This window comes from Plectropomus leopardus, chromosome 22 (genome assembly GCF_008729295.1).
Source record: "Plectropomus leopardus isolate mb chromosome 22, YSFRI_Pleo_2.0, whole genome shotgun sequence".
Taxonomy (NCBI): domain Eukaryota; kingdom Metazoa; phylum Chordata; class Actinopteri; order Perciformes; family Serranidae; genus Plectropomus; species Plectropomus leopardus.
The window spans coordinates 20,031,007-20,052,739 of NC_056484.1; the positions used below are offsets into that span (position 1 = coordinate 20,031,007).

Genomic DNA, 21,733 nt, shown 5'->3' on the forward strand with positions numbered 1-21,733 from the left:
CCACATGTCACAGAGCATCAATAAATATGTTAAAATATTTAAACAGATTTCCCCTAATTACACCCTTCCTGACCTCTGGATGCGACGCTGCCTCTGGGCCGACCACTTCAGGCTCGTGTTGAAACAACCGCAGATGTAATTCCTCACGTTAGGCGTCCAAGTTCGCCCGGGACGGTATTATACGGTGCACCACTTGACATGGATGGCAGTGCTCACCGGCTCTGCTGCCACTTCCAAGGCAAACATACTTCTACCCAGTGCGGCTAATGCTCCAGCCCAAAACATTAGCTGAGGTGTCTTATGCTGAGGACAGACAGAGTGCAGCCACTAAGTAAGCTGGCTGCTGTCTCTGCTTGGTGCTTGGACTTGGCAGATTTGAGGACAGCGGTGGAAAATGTACCCATAATTCCCTCCTAATGTTCCCCCCACCTCTTGATACACCGACTGTCTGCTGACAAAATGACTCATTTAGGCTTAAGTGTCCCTCTTTCGTCTTACCACCTTGTCTCGTCATGGTGGTGACAGCTCCAACTAATGCTAACACTTAATAATCTTAAACATTACTTGTTTAGTTTTTTTACATTAAGATTTATATATTCTAGTGCACCAATTCTGTTTCAAGTAAAGACAAATGGAAAAACCAAAACGAGATACACACCCAGTTGGAGCAACATTATTTGACATGCCTGCTTTTAACGCTAATCTAAAGTATCTGTCAAATTACACTGAAAACACTACAAGGATAACAAAATGTCACTTTCATTCAAACTAAAGAGAGACTTTAACAATGCATATTTGATTCTTCACAGTACGACAATAAAAGGACAGAAGCAGAGCCATGCTTTGACTTTATGACTTGTTAACACCATGCTGCAACACATATATACACACAAAAGCTATCAAACTGATCAGTTTTTCCTCCAGTTGACTAGAGTCATGTTCCCACTGCTCTGTTTGGAACCGTTACACTTTCAAGATGAAAAGATTAAGAGAGCGTGCAATGCGAGGGTCGTTGCTGCAGCCAAATATTGAAAATGTCAACTTCCTGGCAAGCACTGATCACCTTTAATCATTGTATTGTAACGGCACTTTCCCCCTTCAGGCCTGAGCAGAATAATGGTAGTGTTGGTGAAGCCTTCATGGCTGTTTGCAGCTGTGATATTAATACAATGCACACAGTAAAACCTTCTGGGCAAACTGTCATGTGTTGCTCTCTAGATAGAGCTAGAAAAATTGCCTGTGTAAGGCATTGCCAACATTTAGGCTCTTGTTCTCACTAGGGCCACTAATGCAAACACTACAGTATGCTCCCACAGTGGTGCAAGGTGCTGCTTTGACATTTTCACCGCAACATCTGTGAAAATGTCAGGCATTAAATTGAATAATCTTGAAATCCTTCTGAATGTTAGCACCTAGCCTTTTGAAGGGTAATTGCGGTTCCAGCTAAGACTTTGTGGGGTTGTTTGCAGCAGTTACTTTATATAAGTGGGCAAATATAAAGCAAGCTGGTCATTATATCATGACCACTTTCACATTGGGGTTTTCACTTAACCAGTTGGAGCTTATTTTGCAATAAGGACTGGTTCACTGGACATTAGCCTGCTGCTACACAGCCACTGGCTAAAAACACTGTTAGTCTTAACTTGTTTTTATGAAAGTCTAGGGAAAGCAAAACCAGGGATTTATTTCTAAACACACCATATATATTCATAAATACCTGCTGAAAATGTAAAAAGACCATTAACCAGTTTTTCACCATTTTTGACCCTAGGATTATTTAGGTAGTCCTGACATCATGGCTTGATGATGCACTGCAGCCATGTTTAATATAATCCCTCCCCTAAAATATAAAAGCTATTGCTTAGCATTAGTGTTCAACAAGCTCTCTTAGTTCTTTCAAATACATTAACAACTACTAAAAGCCACAATCATATTGAAACAAAAGTAAAATAGCTGTCATGAATGTACCCCTACAGTCTTTCAGCCTCAATCGTCTATCCAGCCCGCTGGCAGTTACTGCTTACTGCTGGGTTTGTCTTGTGCTAACGTTAGCTGTTGTTAGCTGCTGAACAAGAATCTGTTAATGCGCTGTGGCTTTTTCATGTTTCAGCTTAGAGTGCATGCTTTGTGCTACTGGGTTAGCTGCTAATGAGAGCCTGTTGCGGCGCAGCAGCTCTCTCATTTGTTGACTCGTGGTGTGCGCTTTGTGCTAGCTGCTAACGAGACTCTGTCACTGTGCAGTGGCTCTTTCATTCTTTAGCTCATGGTGTGTGCTCTGTGTGACTGAGTAATCTGCTAAGAAGATTATGTGGCTACGCCAAAGCCCTCTTGTTTGTCAGCTAATAGTGTGTGGTCTGTGCCACTGGGTTAGCTGCTAAGAAAAGTCTGTCGCTGACTAGTGTCTCTGTCGTTCTTTGGCTCACAGTCTGTGCTTTGTGCTTGTATGTTAGCTGCCAACAAGAGTCTGTCGCTGTGCTCTCTTGGTTGTTGTCTTATGGCGTGTGGTCAGTTCTACTGGGTAAGCTGCTAACAAGAGTCTGTCGCTGGACAGAGGAAGAGAATACTCTTTCTGTTTTCCGGCTTTTGACACCTAATTACATTTGCCAATTGTTTTAGGCATTCAAATTTGTCTGGGTGCTTAATAAAACATTTTTCTGTGATGACATGTTTATTTTTGCTTTGTCTGGACATTAATGATTTTGTTATACAATATACAAATTCACAGTGTCGCACAAAAAAAACCTCAGCAGGATTGCAACATCTGGTGCTAGCACCCATAGGCTAAATTGTAAAAGAAATGTAACCATAGCAGCATAAGCGTATGTATACAGAGTATATATACACACTTTCAGCAACCTGTTGAGTTTACAGTAGAGGCTAAGTGCTATGATTAAGGCTGTTCTGGCCCTCCAAAGTTTGATTGCATAACCTGCAGTTATTATAAAAACACACACACACCAGAACCACTGGGCCATAAAATCCGTTAGCAAGGTGGTGTTGAGCATACTAAGCTGTAAAAATGTCTACATGCTGCTGTGCCAAAGGCAGAGGAGAGGAACCCTCCCAAAATGGGGGTAGAGTGGGTTGGTATTAAGAGTAAACAACTCTGCTATTAAAGAGTTACAGCCAAGACTCTGAGCGCCAAGTGCTACTCTGGAGTGGAGACATGGGAAAACAAGGCTCACACACGCACCCACACATACACCTCTCTCTTTTCACACACTAATAATCTTCTCACAGTGTATGTACATGCACACATACAAATGCACAGAAAAAAAGAGTATGTGCACGCTTTAATTTCACATACATGCATTGCTGTATGTATGCATAATAACTGGTAGCATGGGGTGTATCAAGGTAGAAGCTGCAGTCCAAGTTCCTTTAACGAAATTTTACAAGGGCGAAACCTGCAGCAACAACATAGTTTAAATTTCCTGCCTGTTTGAGACTAATGCAAATATTAGGCTAAACTCATTGTGTGTTAGCAACATGCATATGAGGCCTCACCTGAAATCTTTAATAACCCAGTAACGAGAAAAGTAACTGGACAAATATGAAATAGGTTCCTCGAATCCTCACTGCAAGATCTAGGAATTATCGGAGCCCTTGCATGGTGTTTTGAAGGACTTTGTTAACTCCAGAACAGGTATACTTTCCCATCACAAAAGGACCTGTGAGTTGCCTTCAGTGTACTGCGATTGACCAAACACATTAACTAACACAACACTATCTTCACATCACATAACTTGGGTTTTCCATTCCCCCTCGTCATCTTTTTTTAGGGTAGGACAGAGCAACTGTCCTGTAAAATTTAGCCCTAGGTCATCATTTCAAACTTGTCCTACTGTTTGTCGGTGCCAGCTCTTGCTGAGCATCTACTGTACTCTATGTATACCAGCAATGATCATTCCAAGAGACTAAGAGGAACTTTCTGCTAGGTGGGCATGTAGCTGCTGCTGGGCAGACCCAGATATCGCTCATCGAGTGGAGGTTTGTTGATGTGGGAGAGGACATTACCTTACAACCCAGCGGCCCTATCTCCCTCTCACTCTTTCTTGTGTGTTCTGGAGAAACGCTGTATGGGATTGACCAGCAGAACAGCCAGAAGGCCCTCTGAGACCAGCCCTTTCTCCTCCTGCTCATTCAACACATCTGGGGAGCAGTACAGCGATCACGAGGAAAACTCAAACATCCTGGTGAACAGCACAGTCAGCACAAAGAATGGACCCTATGGCCTTAGTAAGTGTAGTCAGTCTGCCTCAGGTCTGCTAGTGCGCAATATTAAGGTTTTTATCCTTGTGCTTCATACACATTTCCCCACAGATTCGTATTTCTATCACAACAAATCAAGTTCCATAGAACATTCCCGCTGTGTTTTAGTCGAGACTAACGTTACCCTCTGCAGTAGACATCGACTTTATGAAAATCCAACAAGATAAAATGTCTTGCTAACAGCAAATGAAAAATATTCCCAAAAAAACAATATTCACATAAAACCATTGAACAACTCTTCTGCTCTAAAGATGAATGATTGGCAGATCAATATCAAACAGTATCTGCCAGCCTGCCATGCAGACTGGCTGAGAAAGACATTTCATCTTTCCCACACTCCTACTGTCTGTCCAACAGCTTCTCCCTCTCTGCCTCTCCTCCTCTCTGTGGTCTGGGCTATTGTATAACACATACTGTATATACTGCTGCCTGCGCCAGAGGATCCTTACCCCCTAAACGCTGTAACTCAAGCCTCCTCCCCAAGACTAATGGCCCCTGTCAAGCTCACGGAAATTAATATCAGCCAGCGCCGATCTGACGACAGCAAGGGAAGACCGGGTGATGTTTGCTGGTCTCCGTAGTTCCATAAACCTACTCGCACTCATTCAGACGCTTCTGTGTGATTCACTCTGCACTGCTCAATGGATGGATTGATTGGCAGGGAGAGGGTGTGATTAAATGTTGGTCAAAAAGGAATATGCTCCAAGCCAGTGGTCCCTATGCATACTTGAGAATTGAAAATTTCCAAAGAATGGTCCAAAATGTATCTATGCCAGGTATCCTTGACACGAAGCACCTTGCCCACAATGCATCCACTTCCCAATCCCATAATATCAGCTTGGCATATGCTTCAAGACTGCTACCCTCAATCCACTTCCCCTCCTTCTTCTTCTGCTCTCACGCCCGTTTGCAACTTAATTCAAATGGCTTGACTCCAACTTTAACCTACAGAGTAATATTTAGCTCCTTAAATCATGGCACAAGGCACTGTCCCTGACATAACAACCACTATTTCTCTTCTCCCTTCGGGCTCACACTTTTCCTTCTCACCCTCCCAATTTCTTTCCTCCACATCCTCAGCCCCCGCCCTCTAGGTATCTTACCTTCAGCTGTTCTCTCCGCAAGGCCAAAAGGAGGGAGCCAGATGCAGAGAGTGATTACGGTTTAAAACCTGAATGAGGTGCCTGCATCTGCTTCCAATCTAAAGGCAAGTGAACTCCTTACCATCCACATCTTCATTGAATACATACTTAATAATAAAAGAAACAGCACTGCCACTCACCCTCCCCTCTCTGAATAGACATCCCTTTGCCTGAGCGTTTTCAACCCTTGTACTGCCTTGTTCATCGAGGGTGGAATGACCTTCTCTCTCTAGTCACGCCAGATTGGGTCATGGGCAACTCATCCTTTGGTGAAGTACCTTGCATCAGCCTCTCCACATGAATCACATCCTCTTGATTCACTCTAATTGAACTCAAATAATCTTTTCTAGCCCTCTCCTTTACCGTTCTCTCCTGTGCATGTCTTTTCAAAGCACTCCATTCTTAAATTATCAGTGTCATCAAATTATCTTTCAGTGCCGCCAATTAACTGAGGCACTAAACACAGAAACAATTATACTGATTGTTAATACTGTTTGTTTTCCAATGGATGAAATAATCACTTAAAATGAAGCTAGGGGCACCACAGTGACCTGGAGTTTTAAGGTACCGACCATGGGCTATGATATCGCTGGTTCAAATCCCACAGGGGACCTGATTGCATATCATTTCCTAACTCTCTCCATTTTCTGTAATCTCTCTGCTGTTGAAAAAGCATAGAATGCCCCCAAATACACCTAAATAAGAATAGAAGATAACCTAGTTATAGAATTGGTCAATGACTACAAGATGAAGAAATCTTACACTTAATTTGTCTTTGTTGTGCTTTAAAGAAAGGTTTCAGGCTACTTCCCTTGAAGACATCTGCATTGGAAACTAGTGTAGAGCAAAACAAAAGCCTCTTGTCCTGCATCTCCAAAGGGCCAGCTGACTTTGGTCGGACAAGCCATTGGCATGTGGCCCTTTAGCACATGAACCCTGGTAGTTGCTACAAGGAACCTCTTGTACTCTCATTACGACTCCAGTAATGAGTCTCTTCAGTCCAAGATGGTGGACAGCCCTTCCTCATCATTAAGGGATTATGAGGGACAATGTTTGCTCATTGGCCCAAGCTTTGTGGACCACCACAATCTGCCTTACAGGCTAGTGTATGACCTGAACCCTCAACCTACAAACCCCTAGCTGAGGCAATGACCTTCCAGTGTTGACAAAGACAAAGATTCTCTGTGTATGCAATTCACCTCCCCTTTACCACATGAGGAGGGCCATTACATCATTAAGAAGATTATGCTGAAAAATATGAGTCTTAAGAATAATTGCTATTCATCAACAGCAATAGAGACTAAATTGTTTCTTGTTTGGCAGGGAGAAAAGAGATCACAGATTAACAGATGCTTGTAAGATTTGGCAATATGACTGTCCTCATAGCAAATGCAGCTCAACAAACTCATTGCTTGTTTAAGTGACAACAATCAAGGCCGCTGGTTCGGGAGAGGAAACGAGCAGACCTCCGAAAAAGCCTCTGAGGATGCATCAACAAAAAACCCAGGGTTGTTAAAAGCAAGTATGAGCTTTCACGTGGGAGCAACAACAACAGCAGCCAGTAAATAAAACCAAACTCCAATGTGTGTCAGGAGACTTATCCTGTGAGAAAACTTGCTCCGGCCCAAACAGCAGAGCTTTGTTGGCCATGTGGGGAGGCCAACGGAGGGAGGAAAGAGGGAAGAGAGTAAAAAAAGGGGAGGGTGGAATTAGACTTCAGCTCCACATCTCGGGAGACTCTGTCAAGGGCCAGTAGTTCATGTTTAACACTCATTAATGGCAGAGTTAACACACTTTATGAGCAAACTTAATACAGTGGAATGGCAGAGGCAATAAGGTTGTGATGTTGAGGCGGAAATGACTTTTTTTTAATGGACTTGGTGGAAAAGAGGCTCACCTGCAGCCCAGGAGATGAACAATATCAAAACAACAGAAGGGCCATAGAAAGGTCCTAACATTGAGGTATGACAGGCCAGTGTGGGATCAATGTAGATCATTACGACCTGGCTTTCCAAAATATAGAATCAAGACCTCACATATGTTCAAATGATATTATAATAGGTTGTACTAAAAATCACTCATTCATTTTCTTGATCTGCTTTTTCCTATTCCAGGTTGTGGTGGTTATGTGTATAACCCAGCATTCAGTAGACTGCCATCAAGTGTGACGTATAATCATACCTATGGGTGACTGAGACTCTCTAATGCACTTAACTTACATGTCTGTAAACTGTGGGAGGTAAAACACTTAAACACGGTGTGAACACACAAACCACATAAAGAAAGAAATAGGGCCAGCATTAAAGTCCAAGTTCTTCTCGCTGTGAGACAGCAACATTAAAAACTCAACCGCCAAGCCTCTGAGAACTGAAAAACTGCTTTATAATTTATATTACTGTAAAAGAGCTCATTTCATTTTATTTCATTTTTATTGACACAGACGCACAGACACAGACACGCACCCACAAGGCTCCAGTTGCAGCTTCGCAACATGCAGTTTCACACTCGATTTACTGTTACCAAAAGGCCATGGACACATCAAATGCTGCCACAATGCTCTGCAGGCAGGCCAGAGGCTGGAGGGGTCACGCACCACTGAGTCAGCCTATGACCTCATGACTACATTACAGTCTGCCTCGACCTGCATGATCTTTCCGCAACTGTAAACCTTTAAGAGCTGTATCTCAGTGTGTCCAGAAGCATCGGCACTGCCAGGATAACACTAGAAAGGCCAATTGACACATGCTTTGCATTCAGAATTAAAATCTATCAGGTGTTGAACATTGGACTTTAAATTAAGACATGGAAATATTTCTTGGAGTAAGTTTCATCAACATAAAAAATGGTGCCAAAGTATGTTTTTGGGATTTTTTAAGCTTTTGTTAAAAATGTGACTTTTTTTTAAATTCTAATTAAATGTACCACCTGTAGTGGATGTCAATACCTTATTTACCAATGTAAATCCACAGCATGAGTCAGGGTTTTGATCCAACTTGGGCCACCAACCAAACAAGCATGCACACACGGCACTTTCAAGGCAATTTGACTAACATTTCCATCAAATGCACGCTAGAAAACCCCTGGAAGGTGCTGCTGCTCAGAGTAAACATACAGAAATATATGAGTAAGAGTAACGATTTCCATTTGGCATTTTATTGGCCCTTATATAAGCCTCTCAGAGACAAAATGCAGAAAATAAGAAAAACCGACATGTCTGGATTTTCAAAAAAAGTGGAAAAATAATGAGAACATAGATGCTGGTTGTGGGTAATGATGAGTCTAAATGTGAGGGCTAACCGCTCCAAAAAAACATGTGTGCTCCCTCTGTTAAGCGCCCTGTAAAAGCTTGTGCCAAGGGAGGGTACAGCAATGAACCACCACCCAGTATCCCACCAGCTTTTCATCCAGCCATCTGCGTCTGAGGCTTGGTTTGTGTTTTCTATTTATTTATCAAAAACATCCCAACAGGCAACCCTTAAATGTAGCCCATGGTTAGATGATTGATGCTGTTTTTCAGCAGCGCTATGTTTCGCATTCAAACTGTTACAAACATTCACACCTGGGAATGACCAACTGAAACCGCAGCTTTTTTTACTGACTGGAGTAACTGGAGATGAAATTTGCGCTGGAGTCAACTCTCAGGTTTTTCCAACATGGCCTTTGAACAAGCAAACATCTGATGCAGATGCCATCCCTATAAAAACACACATGAGTGATGGAGTCCTACACGAGTCCTACATTTGCCAAAGTTAGGACAGTTTTAGTCATTTAACACCGCAAATTTATGCATTTGTTTTTTTTCTCTGGTCTCTTGCTGGTTTAAAGTAGACAGCACTTGGTTGGAAAAAGGTGATGTCACAACTCTGTGCATCAATCAGGATTTAGGAATTAGTGGGTTAGTTTGGATTCACCAAAGTCTCACAAAAACAAACAAACTAAGCATTCGAGGCAGTGGCAGACCAGCAACTCTGGTGTTTAGCAGGGTAAAATTATTGCTTTTGTCAAATGAGTCTGGTGGTTTTGAAGTCAGCATAGATGGATGTAAAGGCTTCTGTTCCCTGTCTGAAAGGCTTTTCTGACGGAAAAGTGGTGAGAATATTCTAAATATGCTGCACATTTAAAGTGATTGGGTTTTTATTGTGACCCAAATATGTTTTGCTGCTGCCCTTATTAACAGCAATACTTTGCTCAGTTTTACTGAGGATATTCCAGCCTGCTTCTGCAAACTGGGGGCATGCTGGCTGTGATCTACTGTAACAATATACTGACTACGGATAAGTAACTCCTGCAAACCCACTTTAAAAAAAATCTGGACTATGCCTTTATTAAGAGTATTTTTTCTGAACTTCTTCTTTGGTTGTTGCTTAATTAGTTATGAAAACTTAATGTTATAAAGAACATGTAAATGACTTAAAATCATGGTTACAGGGGCTTTAAAGTTCTTGATTATGATAAACTTCACTACACAGTCACTGTGAGGTAAATCACTATATTACAACCCAGGTATTTCACAATTCAAATATAAACTAAAAACTGGACCAATTTATTTATATACATATATAAAAATGATAAGACTTTTAATAAACCAGTATAAATATTTAAAGAATTAAAAAAAAAAAAAAAAACATCTGTTGTAATTTTCACTTTGAAGGACTGTGGTGCAAAAGCAGCTTATCTGAGTTTTCTCTCTATTTTTTTCTTCACTTTCTATGACTGGAGACAGGTTCTGTTCTTTGCTTGCTTCATGCAACCTGTTCTCATTCCAACGTTGTCTTTGTCACGCCCTTTGGCCCCATTGCGAAGCACAGGACAACTTTTACAATTTCGATGCTAAAGGGTGTCTTTGGTGTCAATATTACACGCTGAGGGGCGTGATTGTTTAACGATAAATTTCAGTGAGTTAGTCAGACTGAGTGCAGGAAACAGCAATGTATAACAGCATGGAGACATTAAATCTGGGTAAAAAATAGTTCTGCTCCTTAAGCCCATAAGTGCACTATTAGTCTGCACATTTAACTGTATATATTTGTATAAAAGTCATTTCCCAGAGCACCCATTTATGTCCCAGCTGCCTCGGAAGTGCAGAGAAACACAGTAATCATGGTGATAGTAAGTGATCCACTGCTGCTGCTGCGTAAGCCGTGAGTCAATACCACAGAGACCACTCGCTTGACTCATAACATCAGCAATCATTCTTCGTGCATACCTAACAACAACACATCCACACAGTGAGTGCCCATGTTAGCATGTGTTATAGGATATGTTAGGATGTTTGCTCTCTGGCCATGCACGGTCCGACACTTTTGACACGATTGTTGTGGTTTTCTTCAGATTTTCTTACAGATGTGTACGTCATGGTTAGTCAAGCTGCAGAAATAAAGATAGAAAAGTGATAGAGAAGAGAAGAGAAGAGAAGAGAAGAGAAGAGAAGAGAAGAGAAGAGAGGAGAGGAGAGGAGAGGAGGAGAGGAGAGGAGAGGAGAGAGAAGAAGAGAAGAGAAGAGAAGAGAGAGAAGAGAAGAGAAGAGAAGAGAAGAGAAAGAGAAGAGAAGAGAAGAGAGGGGTGACCTATTCGTTTAGCGGAGGAAAGGTTATCTGTGACAGCTGGAGAGACAGAACTGGGCCAGGTGTGTGTTAACTCTCTCCTACTGCTTTTCTCATTATGAATATCACAGAGGAAAAGATAGACAGAGAAAGAAGAGAGAGAGAGAGAGAGAGGTGAAGGAAAAGATGATAGGGGAGGAAGGATGGAAAAAAAGAATATGACAAAGAGGGGGGGGGGGGGGGGGGGGGGGTAAAGGTCAAAGGAAAATACCAGTAAGTGAGTTGGAGGGAGTGGAATTAGAGAACGGCTCCAGTGAGGAGAGACAGAAAAAGGAGGCCAGCGAAGGACTCAGAGAGGAATGCTGGGAATGGGAAAGAGCAGAAAGACAGTGACAGGAGACGGAGTGGAAAAAAAGAAGTGCTGGGAAGATGTGAAAAGAAGGGATTGAGGGAGAATAAAGGACGAAGAGGAGAGGACGCTAAGAAAACACGGCAGACAGAGAGGCCGCTGACAGACAGCTGAAGAGAGACAAATGGGGGGAAATCTGAGGTGGAGGTAAAGATGATCTGCCACCTCTATGCACTGAAAACATCCCCTGTGTGTGTATGTGTGTTGGTGCCTCTCTCTGTTGACCTCATAGTAACCTTATACGAGCATCAGGTGGCTGAAGTGCTGTGCATGAGGACAATTCAAACACAGAAGAGCGCCAAAAGACTGTCGCCATTAGAAATATTTCTACCTTATGGTTGTATGTCTTTACGCACCAGTCAAGTTGCACTTACAGTTCACCTCCATGTCTGTGAAAACATGGATGCTTCACACACGTCTCCAAAGCGCCAAAATGTTTGTGCCAAATTTGAAAAATCTCCCACAACGTATTCTCAAGATATCACGTTCATTGTGCATTGTCTTGGCAGGTTTCAATGCTCCTCTTCATCTACAGTCACATATCCTGCTAATGTTTTTTAAACATAAGCAAGAGGATCAATACATTGCATGTAATATGTTTAAAAAAGTGTGTCTTTATCTCTAATGCATGCTCCTTTTGCTTCTCCATGTTTGCCTTTCTTCTTTTATGGCATTAAACCACTAACAAGAGAACCGTCCTTCTCTTGGATCATTTAGCAAGCCTACCTTTGAACTAGCAGAAAGCCTGGAGCAAGCGTGTGCGTGCATGTGTTTGTATGTGCTGCTGGTGCCAAATCAGCCTTTTCATAAGAGCAGGGCAACTTTCTTCCACACACGTGCACTCTTCCCTGCAATCAGAGCCACAACCTCGCAAAGACAGAGTTGGAAACATCAGAGAAAAAGCTCTGAATATAAGGACACAATAACAGGGCGCTGGGAGGTTTTGTTGACTGTAATCTTCCTTATTTGTTGAATTATGGAGCCTAGGGCGAGAGTGTGTGTGGAGACCTAAAAACCCAGGTGCAAGCCACTGTGAAAGCAAACATACAGCCCACCTAAGTATCTTAGAGTAATTTACATTTTTGATTTTTCTAATAGCTGTAACTCTGTTGCTTAACCCTTTGAAACCTGAGCAAATTGGATAGATTTCATTCAAAAATACAATAAGTTACAAGTTAGGAGCTACAAGGAAATTACAAGAAATTCACCAAAGAAAAATAAAGAAAAAAAGTTTTAAAAAAGTAAATTACAGTTAAGACACAAATTATATAGATACAATTTTTAATAATCATTACAATAATCACATTATAATATAGTTTTCTGAACATTTCCACATTTTTATTAACTTTTTAAATTATTAACTTTAGTAATTTCTTAATCTTTCTCTTTCTGTCTTTTAGAAAAATAATTTTCATGTAATTTTGTTGTCACCTTTCCCTGATTTCGTGCAATCTGTGGGACTTCTCTTGTCAAGTTGCTTGTTACCTTTTCAGCAATATTTTCAGAAGTAATCAAATCACTTCGCTGAAGTGTCAGAGGTTTAAATACTATTTTTCTTTAATACAAAAGCGCCATTGGCACCATTGAAAAGTGCCAATATTTGCTAATTATACCTTTGTTAAACAAGAAAGAAGCCTGAGCTACCATGGGCTTCTTCGTGAGTTTCTACCTAAAAATGTTCCCCTGCTGCTCTCATGTACATGAACTTGTTTTGCACTGAGTTTTATTTTTCTTGGTGTTTTGGAAGGAACGCACTATGACTGTACTTCCAGGGGAGGGTATTTTTAACCGGTGTGGCCGTACTGTAAACACCAGCCGCTCTGTGTGTTCTCACTCCAAGATTTAAACACGGCGGCCGACAGCAGACTCCCTGCGGCACGGAAGGCAATGAAATACAGTGTGTGAGACAAAAAGCACAGGGAGAAGGAGGGAAAGAGAGAGAGCGTTGGAAAGCATAATATTGTCTCAAATATTTTCCCGATTCCGACCCAGGGGTCATTAAGGAATCTCAGCAGTGGGGAGGCGGGGGGTGCAGAAGTGGACAGAGTGATGCAAAAAAAAAAAAAAAAACGTGAGTGAATCACATTAGTGGTAGTTATTCAGCTGCAGCATATGCTAACCTAATCTGATTTTTGACTTGTCTTTAATTTGATAATCTCATGGTTCAAAAATCATGTGTTAGACCAAAAGTCACTGCCATGTTTCCTACTTGGATCAGCCAAGAAAGCTGGGGTGGACTCCCCTGTTAGCACATTATTTCTGATAGGTTGAACAGACCACAGACTGTTGACCTTCGTACTCCAAATGCTACCAAAGTTGCAAGGACAAACTGCAGCAAGAACATGACAAAAACTGCAATAAAAAACTAGGCCTGCATCCTTTTGTTATGCGTGTCAGCGGTTTCAACCAAGGCAATTTTCATGCCAACTCTCATGTCATTCTATACTTAAGTTCAAGAAGTTGTGGTTCCCTTTTCAAGAATGCAATTTAGAATCAATGAGAGCCTAACAACCACTCCAGAACCATGACACAGAGTGTTTGGAGGATCACTCCCCGACCTCGCTGGCTGGAAGAAGTACAAATATAGCAGTGCCGCTCTTGTTAGCGTTCACACCTCCCTCACGACTTGTCTTCCAGATATGGAGTCCGGCACACGGCAAGTCAGACCACCCATGACTAAGACACGTTCAGACCCATCCTATCCAAACGCCCCCCTCCCTCTGCTGGAACAAGTTGGCCCCCTCTGTTCTGTCTGTTGTTTCAGCACTGTCAGAGCCACTTGAGGGGGGAAGAGTGAGAGAGAGCCAGAGAGAGCATGCTTTGACCACTAGCGTGCAGGACAAAACCATAAATGCATGATTGCTAAAATTGTGGTTAAATATGGTTCAGATGACTTGTAGACAAATTATCTAATTTTCCACAAGTTTCCTTTTAATATTCTTCCTTTACATCACTCCAAATGTTGAGGTCAAAACACATGCAAATGTCCATGTAATGGAGCTAATAAACATAAATGTTGATTGTGAGTGACTGTGATGGCAATAATAAGTGCAAATGTCTCTCATGCATATGAATATAATAAAAGCGGTCTGTTTGGTTTTATGTACAAAATGCATTTGCACTCTAAATGTTAACCCTATAAAACCTGGAGCAACATCACTTTTCTCGTGCTGCTTTCAGATGCCTTCCACAAGTATTTAAACATTTTAACTCTGAGCAAATTGGTGTGATTGCTTTTTATAAACATGGTAAAAAAAGAAAAGAAAAAAAGGCAATGAACAACTTCTATTATCATGTCTATTACTATAATTACATATTTTAATTATGTTATGTAATTATTATAATTTAAGCACTGATGTAATTTCATTTTTTTTCATCTTCTGTTTTTATTTTTTATTTTCAGGTCATTTTCTTTTACTTTCTACTCATTTATTTCTCATTTTTTGTTTATTTCTTCTTTTGTTGCTCACTGCCATTCAAAAAATAAAGCCAATTTGCTCAGGTTTTAAAGAGTTAAAGGCTACATGCAACCCTACATGGATGGTATTATCCAGTCATGCAAGTCTATGTGTATTCATTTTTTTCATTTCATTCAAATTTTGTCATAATTATATACTACACATCCTGAATTACTGAGGGAGATGTGACTCTAAAAAGAATTTAAAGGCATGGGTAGTTGCAATCATTTATAAATTGTTTGCATGAAATCCTTGCCTGCATACACGGGCAGAAAAACTGGAAAAAATAATGTAAGAACAATAAAAAAAATTGCTAAAGAGAGAGCAAGAAGACAGGAGAAACACTCAGTGACAGGCCCACCCAGAGAAAGAGAAAGATGGAGGCAGAGGTTTGTTTGCATTCTACTCACTCACTCAAACTCGCTGGACCCCAACATCATTCCCTGAGGCACTCCACCTCACTTCCTATCTTTGAACCCACACATGTTGTCGCCTAGAGCATTATCAGGCCAGAACAGGAGATGCACCAAACAAGAAAAATATGCAATAACAGACTGTCATATTATTCTCCACTATGTGCGCACCAAACTCACATGCACACACACGCACACACACACACACACACACACACACACACACACACACAAACACATACACAGAAGGAGATTCAACAGGATGTTTTTTGTTTTCTGAGTGAGTGTGTCTGGCACTCGTCCGCACTTCCGGCAAACACTTGTGTACTTATTCTTGAGGAGCAGCATTTCGGGATAACATGTCACTGACATCAGAGGGAAGCAAAAATAGCAGCCTGCAACGGTCACGGCTGGTGTATACAATGAGATAAAGACACATTCACCATGTAGAGTATGACTATTCTGTTGACACAAGAGAAGGCAAGTTGGTGTAAACCGACAGCAGAGAAAGATAACTTTAGACTCGGTTTACAGTGGGTACTTCTGGTGTTGTAAATACCACATTTGTGCATTTATTCTGCACCCAATTGCTTCTAGTACCTAAATGAAGGCTACGCAGCTGTACAGCTATTGTATTTTTAACACGACTGTTGTTACGAGATCTGTAAAAGGAAGGCACAACTTGAGTTTCCCAAACATTTTGCTCTTGTGGATAGAGCAAGCAAGCAAGCATGTGACAGGGACTATGTGGTGACTCTAAGTGCTAAACTAATTGGTGTTTGGAAGCTGACCCGACCAAGTCTTCACCATACTGGTGAGCTTGATTCAGTAATAGGCTGTATTCTCAGGGTCAAGACCAAAAAAGGCAGAGATTAGCCTGTAAGTGGGACATCATAGCATTGAATGTGGCACAGGTTATTAAATACATTTAACTCAAATCATTTTCTTGGAAGCATCAAGGAGAGAAAAAGATAAATCCGATAAACACTCACAATTCTTCAAACGTGAATAATGATGAATTCAATCATCATCATTTGTTCTTCTGCCATACTGTAGATTTAATAAAAAGGTGTGATGCAATTTTCAGCTCTACCTCAAGACCAGCTCCAAATTACCACCTAAATAAGTCCCTGGGCCGGGCTGTGTGATTTGGACAGCTGCCAAAACTCTTGATGCACAAGATAATTCCCCATCAGTAGTGGTGGCGCTGACACTTCATTAAAGCCCAGTCAAGTCAGATAAGCTCTTCATTCCAGCTCGTCATCCCGCAGTGCCAGAGGCAGTGACTGATATGAAGTGTCAGCAGAGAGTACAACAGGAAGAGCAAATGTCTCGCCTTGTACTTGTCTCAATCATGGAGGGGGAATAGGAGTCCTTGACAGCCCACAATCAGATGGATTAAAATATGAGGCCTAGGAAGACTGCAGGTGTTGCACAACAGCACCAAAGAAACGCCAGGTCTACGCTACCACCTGCTAATGCTTGTGAGAGCTGTGTGCAACATGACCATCAGTCATGAAAGTTAGTCAGACAAAACTCAAACAAAGGTGATGAGCTACATTAAATTCAAACTGATGCAATGCCATCAGGATGTCTTTCCCAGATGATGACAACAAATGAGAAAACACATTTTCAGCCACTACCTCATTGTGCTTTGGAAAAATGATTTCAGTTATCACTCATTATGGAACAAAGGCTATATTCTGATGCAGGATATATATCTCAATAACTAGAAATCTCCCCTAAACTACTAAATATAAAACTACTGAATGAATTATTGTTACAGTGAAGGTAAAAAAAAGTTAAATTACCTTTACAAAAAAGTTTAAGTACTTCTCCAATAAAGTTAAATACAGTGATGTTATAATAAAGTTAAATAAAGTAATGTTGTAAGAAGGTTTTAAAAAGTACTGTTAAAAGTTAAACTAAGTAATGTTATATTGAAATAAAATCAGTGCAGAACCACTGGTGCTTTTATTCTGAAACTTCAGGCCTTGGGTGTTGATGTTTATGCTGTTAACTTGGAGCTTCTGGTCAGCAGTTAGCATAATGTTAAGCCATCACTGGATGTACTCACTGTGAGTGGACAACAACTTAACAAATTTCTAGTTCATTGTTAAAGATATTTGCGAGTCACGCTAGTGTTCCATGGCTTCAGAATGTGAAGCAGTAAAATTAAGTAAAGCAGTCAAAAGGTACAGCAATATGCCTGTGATCTTGTTACTTCTCTTTTTTTTGGTGCTTCATGTTCTGCAGTGGCACAAACAGAAACACACAAATACAGACACAACATGTGGACACACCTACGAAACTAGCTACAGTCAACTGAGGGATTATCTATCACACAATACATACAGACTATATGAATAGAGCCGAAATGAGCTGCAACTAATTCTGAACGCTATCTAAAATTAACCTTGTCTGGGCGGCTTAACTGTGCCCTTTACACACAGTTAGACAGCCCGATAGCAACATGCATCAGTTCTGTGCACATTTTCTTAGATGGAGCCTGGGTGCAGCAGTCACACATCTTCCACCACAGCTACATCTGTTAAATGTGAAATCTCTCAATCCAAAACACAGCGGAGGGCCTTCGGTGTCAGACTGAACTGCGGATCGAATTTGTTTCAGCCGGGCTCATATTCATTTGGACACGATTCTCTTGGACTTCCTCTTCGGCTTTGCTCGAAACAACATCAGGCCTGCTCTCTTCTGCAAACACCACACCAAAGAAAAAACAAATCCCTTCTTCCTCTCCGCTTAGCGCTTAACCCTCTTATTTGTTTTGCTTGCTCTTGTGTCGTGTTCGTTCTTCTGGCACAGGAATAATGTCGGGGTACTGTGATGCTGATTCGTGCATTTCTGGCTACTTATAATTTAGGTAATGTAGGAGTTTCAATCTTTTTGCTTTGCTGACTGCGTGTTGTTCTGCACGGCAGCCACAATAACATAACACAGAAGTGATAAATAAATAAATAAGTCAGGGGTCAAACCGCTTTATTGACCTGTCAGATGAAATTTTCTTAAAATAAAAGAGCTTTGGGCAAACACCATTCAGGTTAGGATGCATTTAACCTCGGGCAAACAAGCCAGTACATGCTGACTATTGTATATATGGGGGTGACGCTTTGCACCAAACAAGAATGCAGTCATGCACTGCACACACACAGTCCTACGCTTGATCTCGCTTGATGATAGGACTGCAAACTAAACAAGGAGTGTTGGTTAATGTGCAGGAGTAATGACAGCGTTTACTCCACCTTCTCTCCTCTGAAAGCCCGCAGAATAAAGCTCTTAGGGGACTACAAAACACAATTAGACAGACTAATTACCCCCTCCATACCACCCATTCCTCACCCACACCGACAGGCTGGGGCAGGCAAGAAAGGTCTGACTGCATATGAGCTTTCCAAGGACAGGGACTATAGTATGATGTACATTTCAGGCAATTTAGTCGATCCAGAAACTCTAGAATAAGACTCCAATCTCACAAAGCACCCACAATAACAAGGGCAAAGGTCAGAGTCAAGTATTTTTGCAGCATTTCAAGATAATGGAGTGCTAAATAAGTTAAGAAAGGAACAAGTCGAACACACAAATTGAGGTGAAAGGTTTGCGGGAAGTCTGCAACAAGGGTTTCTTTTTCAGAATATGATGGGAGATGGATGCTGACACAAGTCAAATCACCCTTCAGCTTCATTTTCTTCAAACTTGGAGTAAAAGAAAACACCGCATTAGAGCCTTTTAATGGACCAAGCAGGAGTCTTGCAAGAACGCAGTAGTGTTAACAAGCTGAAAGTCAAGCTGAAGTTGCCAGTTCAGCAGCAGGTTAATGATGAACCCCCCCTTTCGCAGTCACCCTGCAGGCGATTTCAGCCGCGGACAAGCTGGGAGGATTTAGAGGCTGACCCGCGCTTTGATGTCTCCGGCACACGTTTCCTCTAGATCACGAGGAAAATCAGCAGCTTTGTTTGGCATCAAAAGTCCGAAAGCTAGAAAAAGAATCAGGGTAGCCCTAACCCTTGTCTTGTCATTTTTTTGTGTGTCTATGTTGGGAAGTCTTGTAACGGTAGAAAAGAGGGGCAAAGGGAGGGAGGGGAGGAGGGATTAACTGGCCAAACAGGAAAGTTTCAGTTTGTGCTCTGACAGTTGTGGATGTGGGACGGGCTGAGTCGCTGCTAAAGTATTTGGCGGGGAGATTTGAAAACTCCTTCCTCCTTTAGAACGGAGCTACCCCGCCTTCTCTGCTGCAGCCTCAGAAAGTGAGCCAAGCGTTTGTGCAAAAAGGAGAGAACTTGGCACAGCCTGCGTTTGGTATGGTGAACTACTTAACAATGAGCTCTGTGCGTCTCTTGAACCTTCTGCAACATTTGGTCGCAGATGGGGGTATTGAGAATATGCTCTGGGAGAGAGGGGGCAGTGCCGGTAATCTATCCGAAATATTACCCAACCTGGGAGACAGAATTGGAAGAAAAGCAGGAGAAAAGAGTGTATTCAGACCAGTGTTCTGGGCTTCTCAGGTAGCACCTGTTGTATTAGTTTACCTTCACATAGAGAAGCAGACACGGTTCACTTCCAAGATACGGATCTAAATAGTCTTGACTAAAAACACACAATTGAAACCCCTAAACTCTCCTTTACTGCCACAAACACACTCACTCTGATTAGCAGCAGACTGAATGGGCAGCAGGATGAGGTAATACGCTGACAGAGATGCATTACTCATCTAGTTTCCCCTTTTAGTTGATGATCAAAAACCAGCAACATCATCCCACCGTAGCAAGCATGACTCATCCCCATGTGCCTGGACTCAGAGTGAGACAGACACCTGCTGAAACCAAGATGGGCGAAGATGGTTTGCCAGACGCTAAGAGCAAAAGATTCTGTTTCATCCCTGACACCTGTGGAGTGTCACTATGCCACCTGCACGCACAGATGCACTAAAGAGAAACTAACCTTGCAGATCTTGCTCTCCTCCGTTTCAGCTTTGGACTTCCCTTCAGGTGTCCTCTCCTGCTGGTACTCGGACTTGATGGACAGCTGGCAGGACAGCCCCAGCGAGGCGCCCTCACCTGCCCTGAGTTCCTGCTGCCGGGCCATGTAGCCCTGCGAGGCGGCCGCCCTGACAGCACTGGGGATGGGGAGAGCGGTATGCACTGGCTTGGAGCCCACGGCGGAGGGTTGCCTGAGCTTGGAGGCGACGCCAACCACCGGCATGGTACTTCCCAGGCACGAAAATAATAACACAGGAGCGGGTGAGGGGGTCCAAAAAAAGTACGGTAAGGAAAAGGAAATCTGCAGTGAGTCCTACTTATGTCTGGCTCGGGACGGGAAGGAAAAACTAAAAAAAAAAAAAAAAAAAAAAGAGAAACAGTTGCCTCTCAGACTGAGAGGAAAGCAACTGCGCTCATTCTGTAGCCTACAGCAAGCAGGACTCACAGAAACTGAGAAAGCTTCTCCTTCCTCCTGTTCATTCCCTCCTCCTTCTCCTCCCACAAGCAACACTCCTCCCTCCCCTTCCCTGACTCTCCTTCTCTCTCCCTCTCTCTGTCAGAAGTGGACCACAAAGTCAGCCAAAACAGTTCAAGGGGGCGTGAACTCCTCTGGAAGGTATAACCAGCAGTCGGCAAAACCGTGATTACTGAGACCTGACTGTGTGTGTGTGTGTGTGTGTGTGTGCGCGCAGCGCTCCCCAACACAACTGTCAAAACAGCCCTCTTTCTCTGTCCCTCTACCTCTCTCTCTCTCTGCTCACGCTAACGCTGAACACTAGAAATAGACGCACTCTCTGTGTCTACATCTGGAGCTGCCCCTCCCTTTGATGAGAGAAATAGTGCAAACGTGAGAGGGGAAAAAGCTGATTCAAAATAGGGAAATCTAAAAAAGACCATTTGTGGGCTGAAATAAGACATGGAAAATTCTAGTATGAACAGCTGTTGAAAGCCCTTCAGCTGTTTCTATGAGAGATTTTTTTTTTTTTTTAAATGTATTTCATTCAGGTACCAGACTGCAAGATTTTGTTGCTAAACTGGTTTGTTCTGCTGAGCGTGCTGTTGTAGCGGCTGCTGCCTTAGATCAGACAGTATTCGGTCTCTCTCACAGCAACTAATTCTTGGCCAAAGTCACTCTTTCCCTTTCCCTTAATTCCTCCTGAATGGAAACAATGAAACCTAAAAAAAAACAGCCTTATTGAATTGCAAAATAATATCACATTTTCTGGCCATTTCTTTTTTTTTCAGAAATACTTAGCAGTGACTAAATATATTATGCATGTGCCCACTCAGTTTTTAAATTATGGATCAGTAGCACATCAGCAGGTGCCAGAAGTCTTAAGATTTAATAGGTATTTGGCAGTCGTGGTTTGATCCAATACACACTAATGAAGCCTGGAAACCTTCAGTAATACTGTGTATGGGCCTTCAGACAAGGGCTGGCACGATATCAGATTTTCACTACACAATTATTGTGGCCAAAAGAATTCACAATAACATATTAT

General features: G+C 42.1%; 1 protein-coding gene across 1 annotated transcript in view; it reads right to left on the reverse strand.

Annotated features, from left to right (window-relative positions):
* The window catches only part of nav3 (neuron navigator 3), a 251,822-nt gene extending 231,088 nt beyond the window's left edge, over positions 1-20,734 (reverse strand). The window contains exon 1 of the mRNA XM_042511574.1: positions 20,194-20,734. Within this exon, the coding sequence (XP_042367508.1) occupies positions 20,194-20,454 (261 nt within the window). The 5' untranslated portion in view covers positions 20,455-20,734. The remainder of the gene's footprint in view (positions 1-20,193) is intronic.
* Between the last annotated feature and the right edge of the window lie 999 nt (positions 20,735-21,733).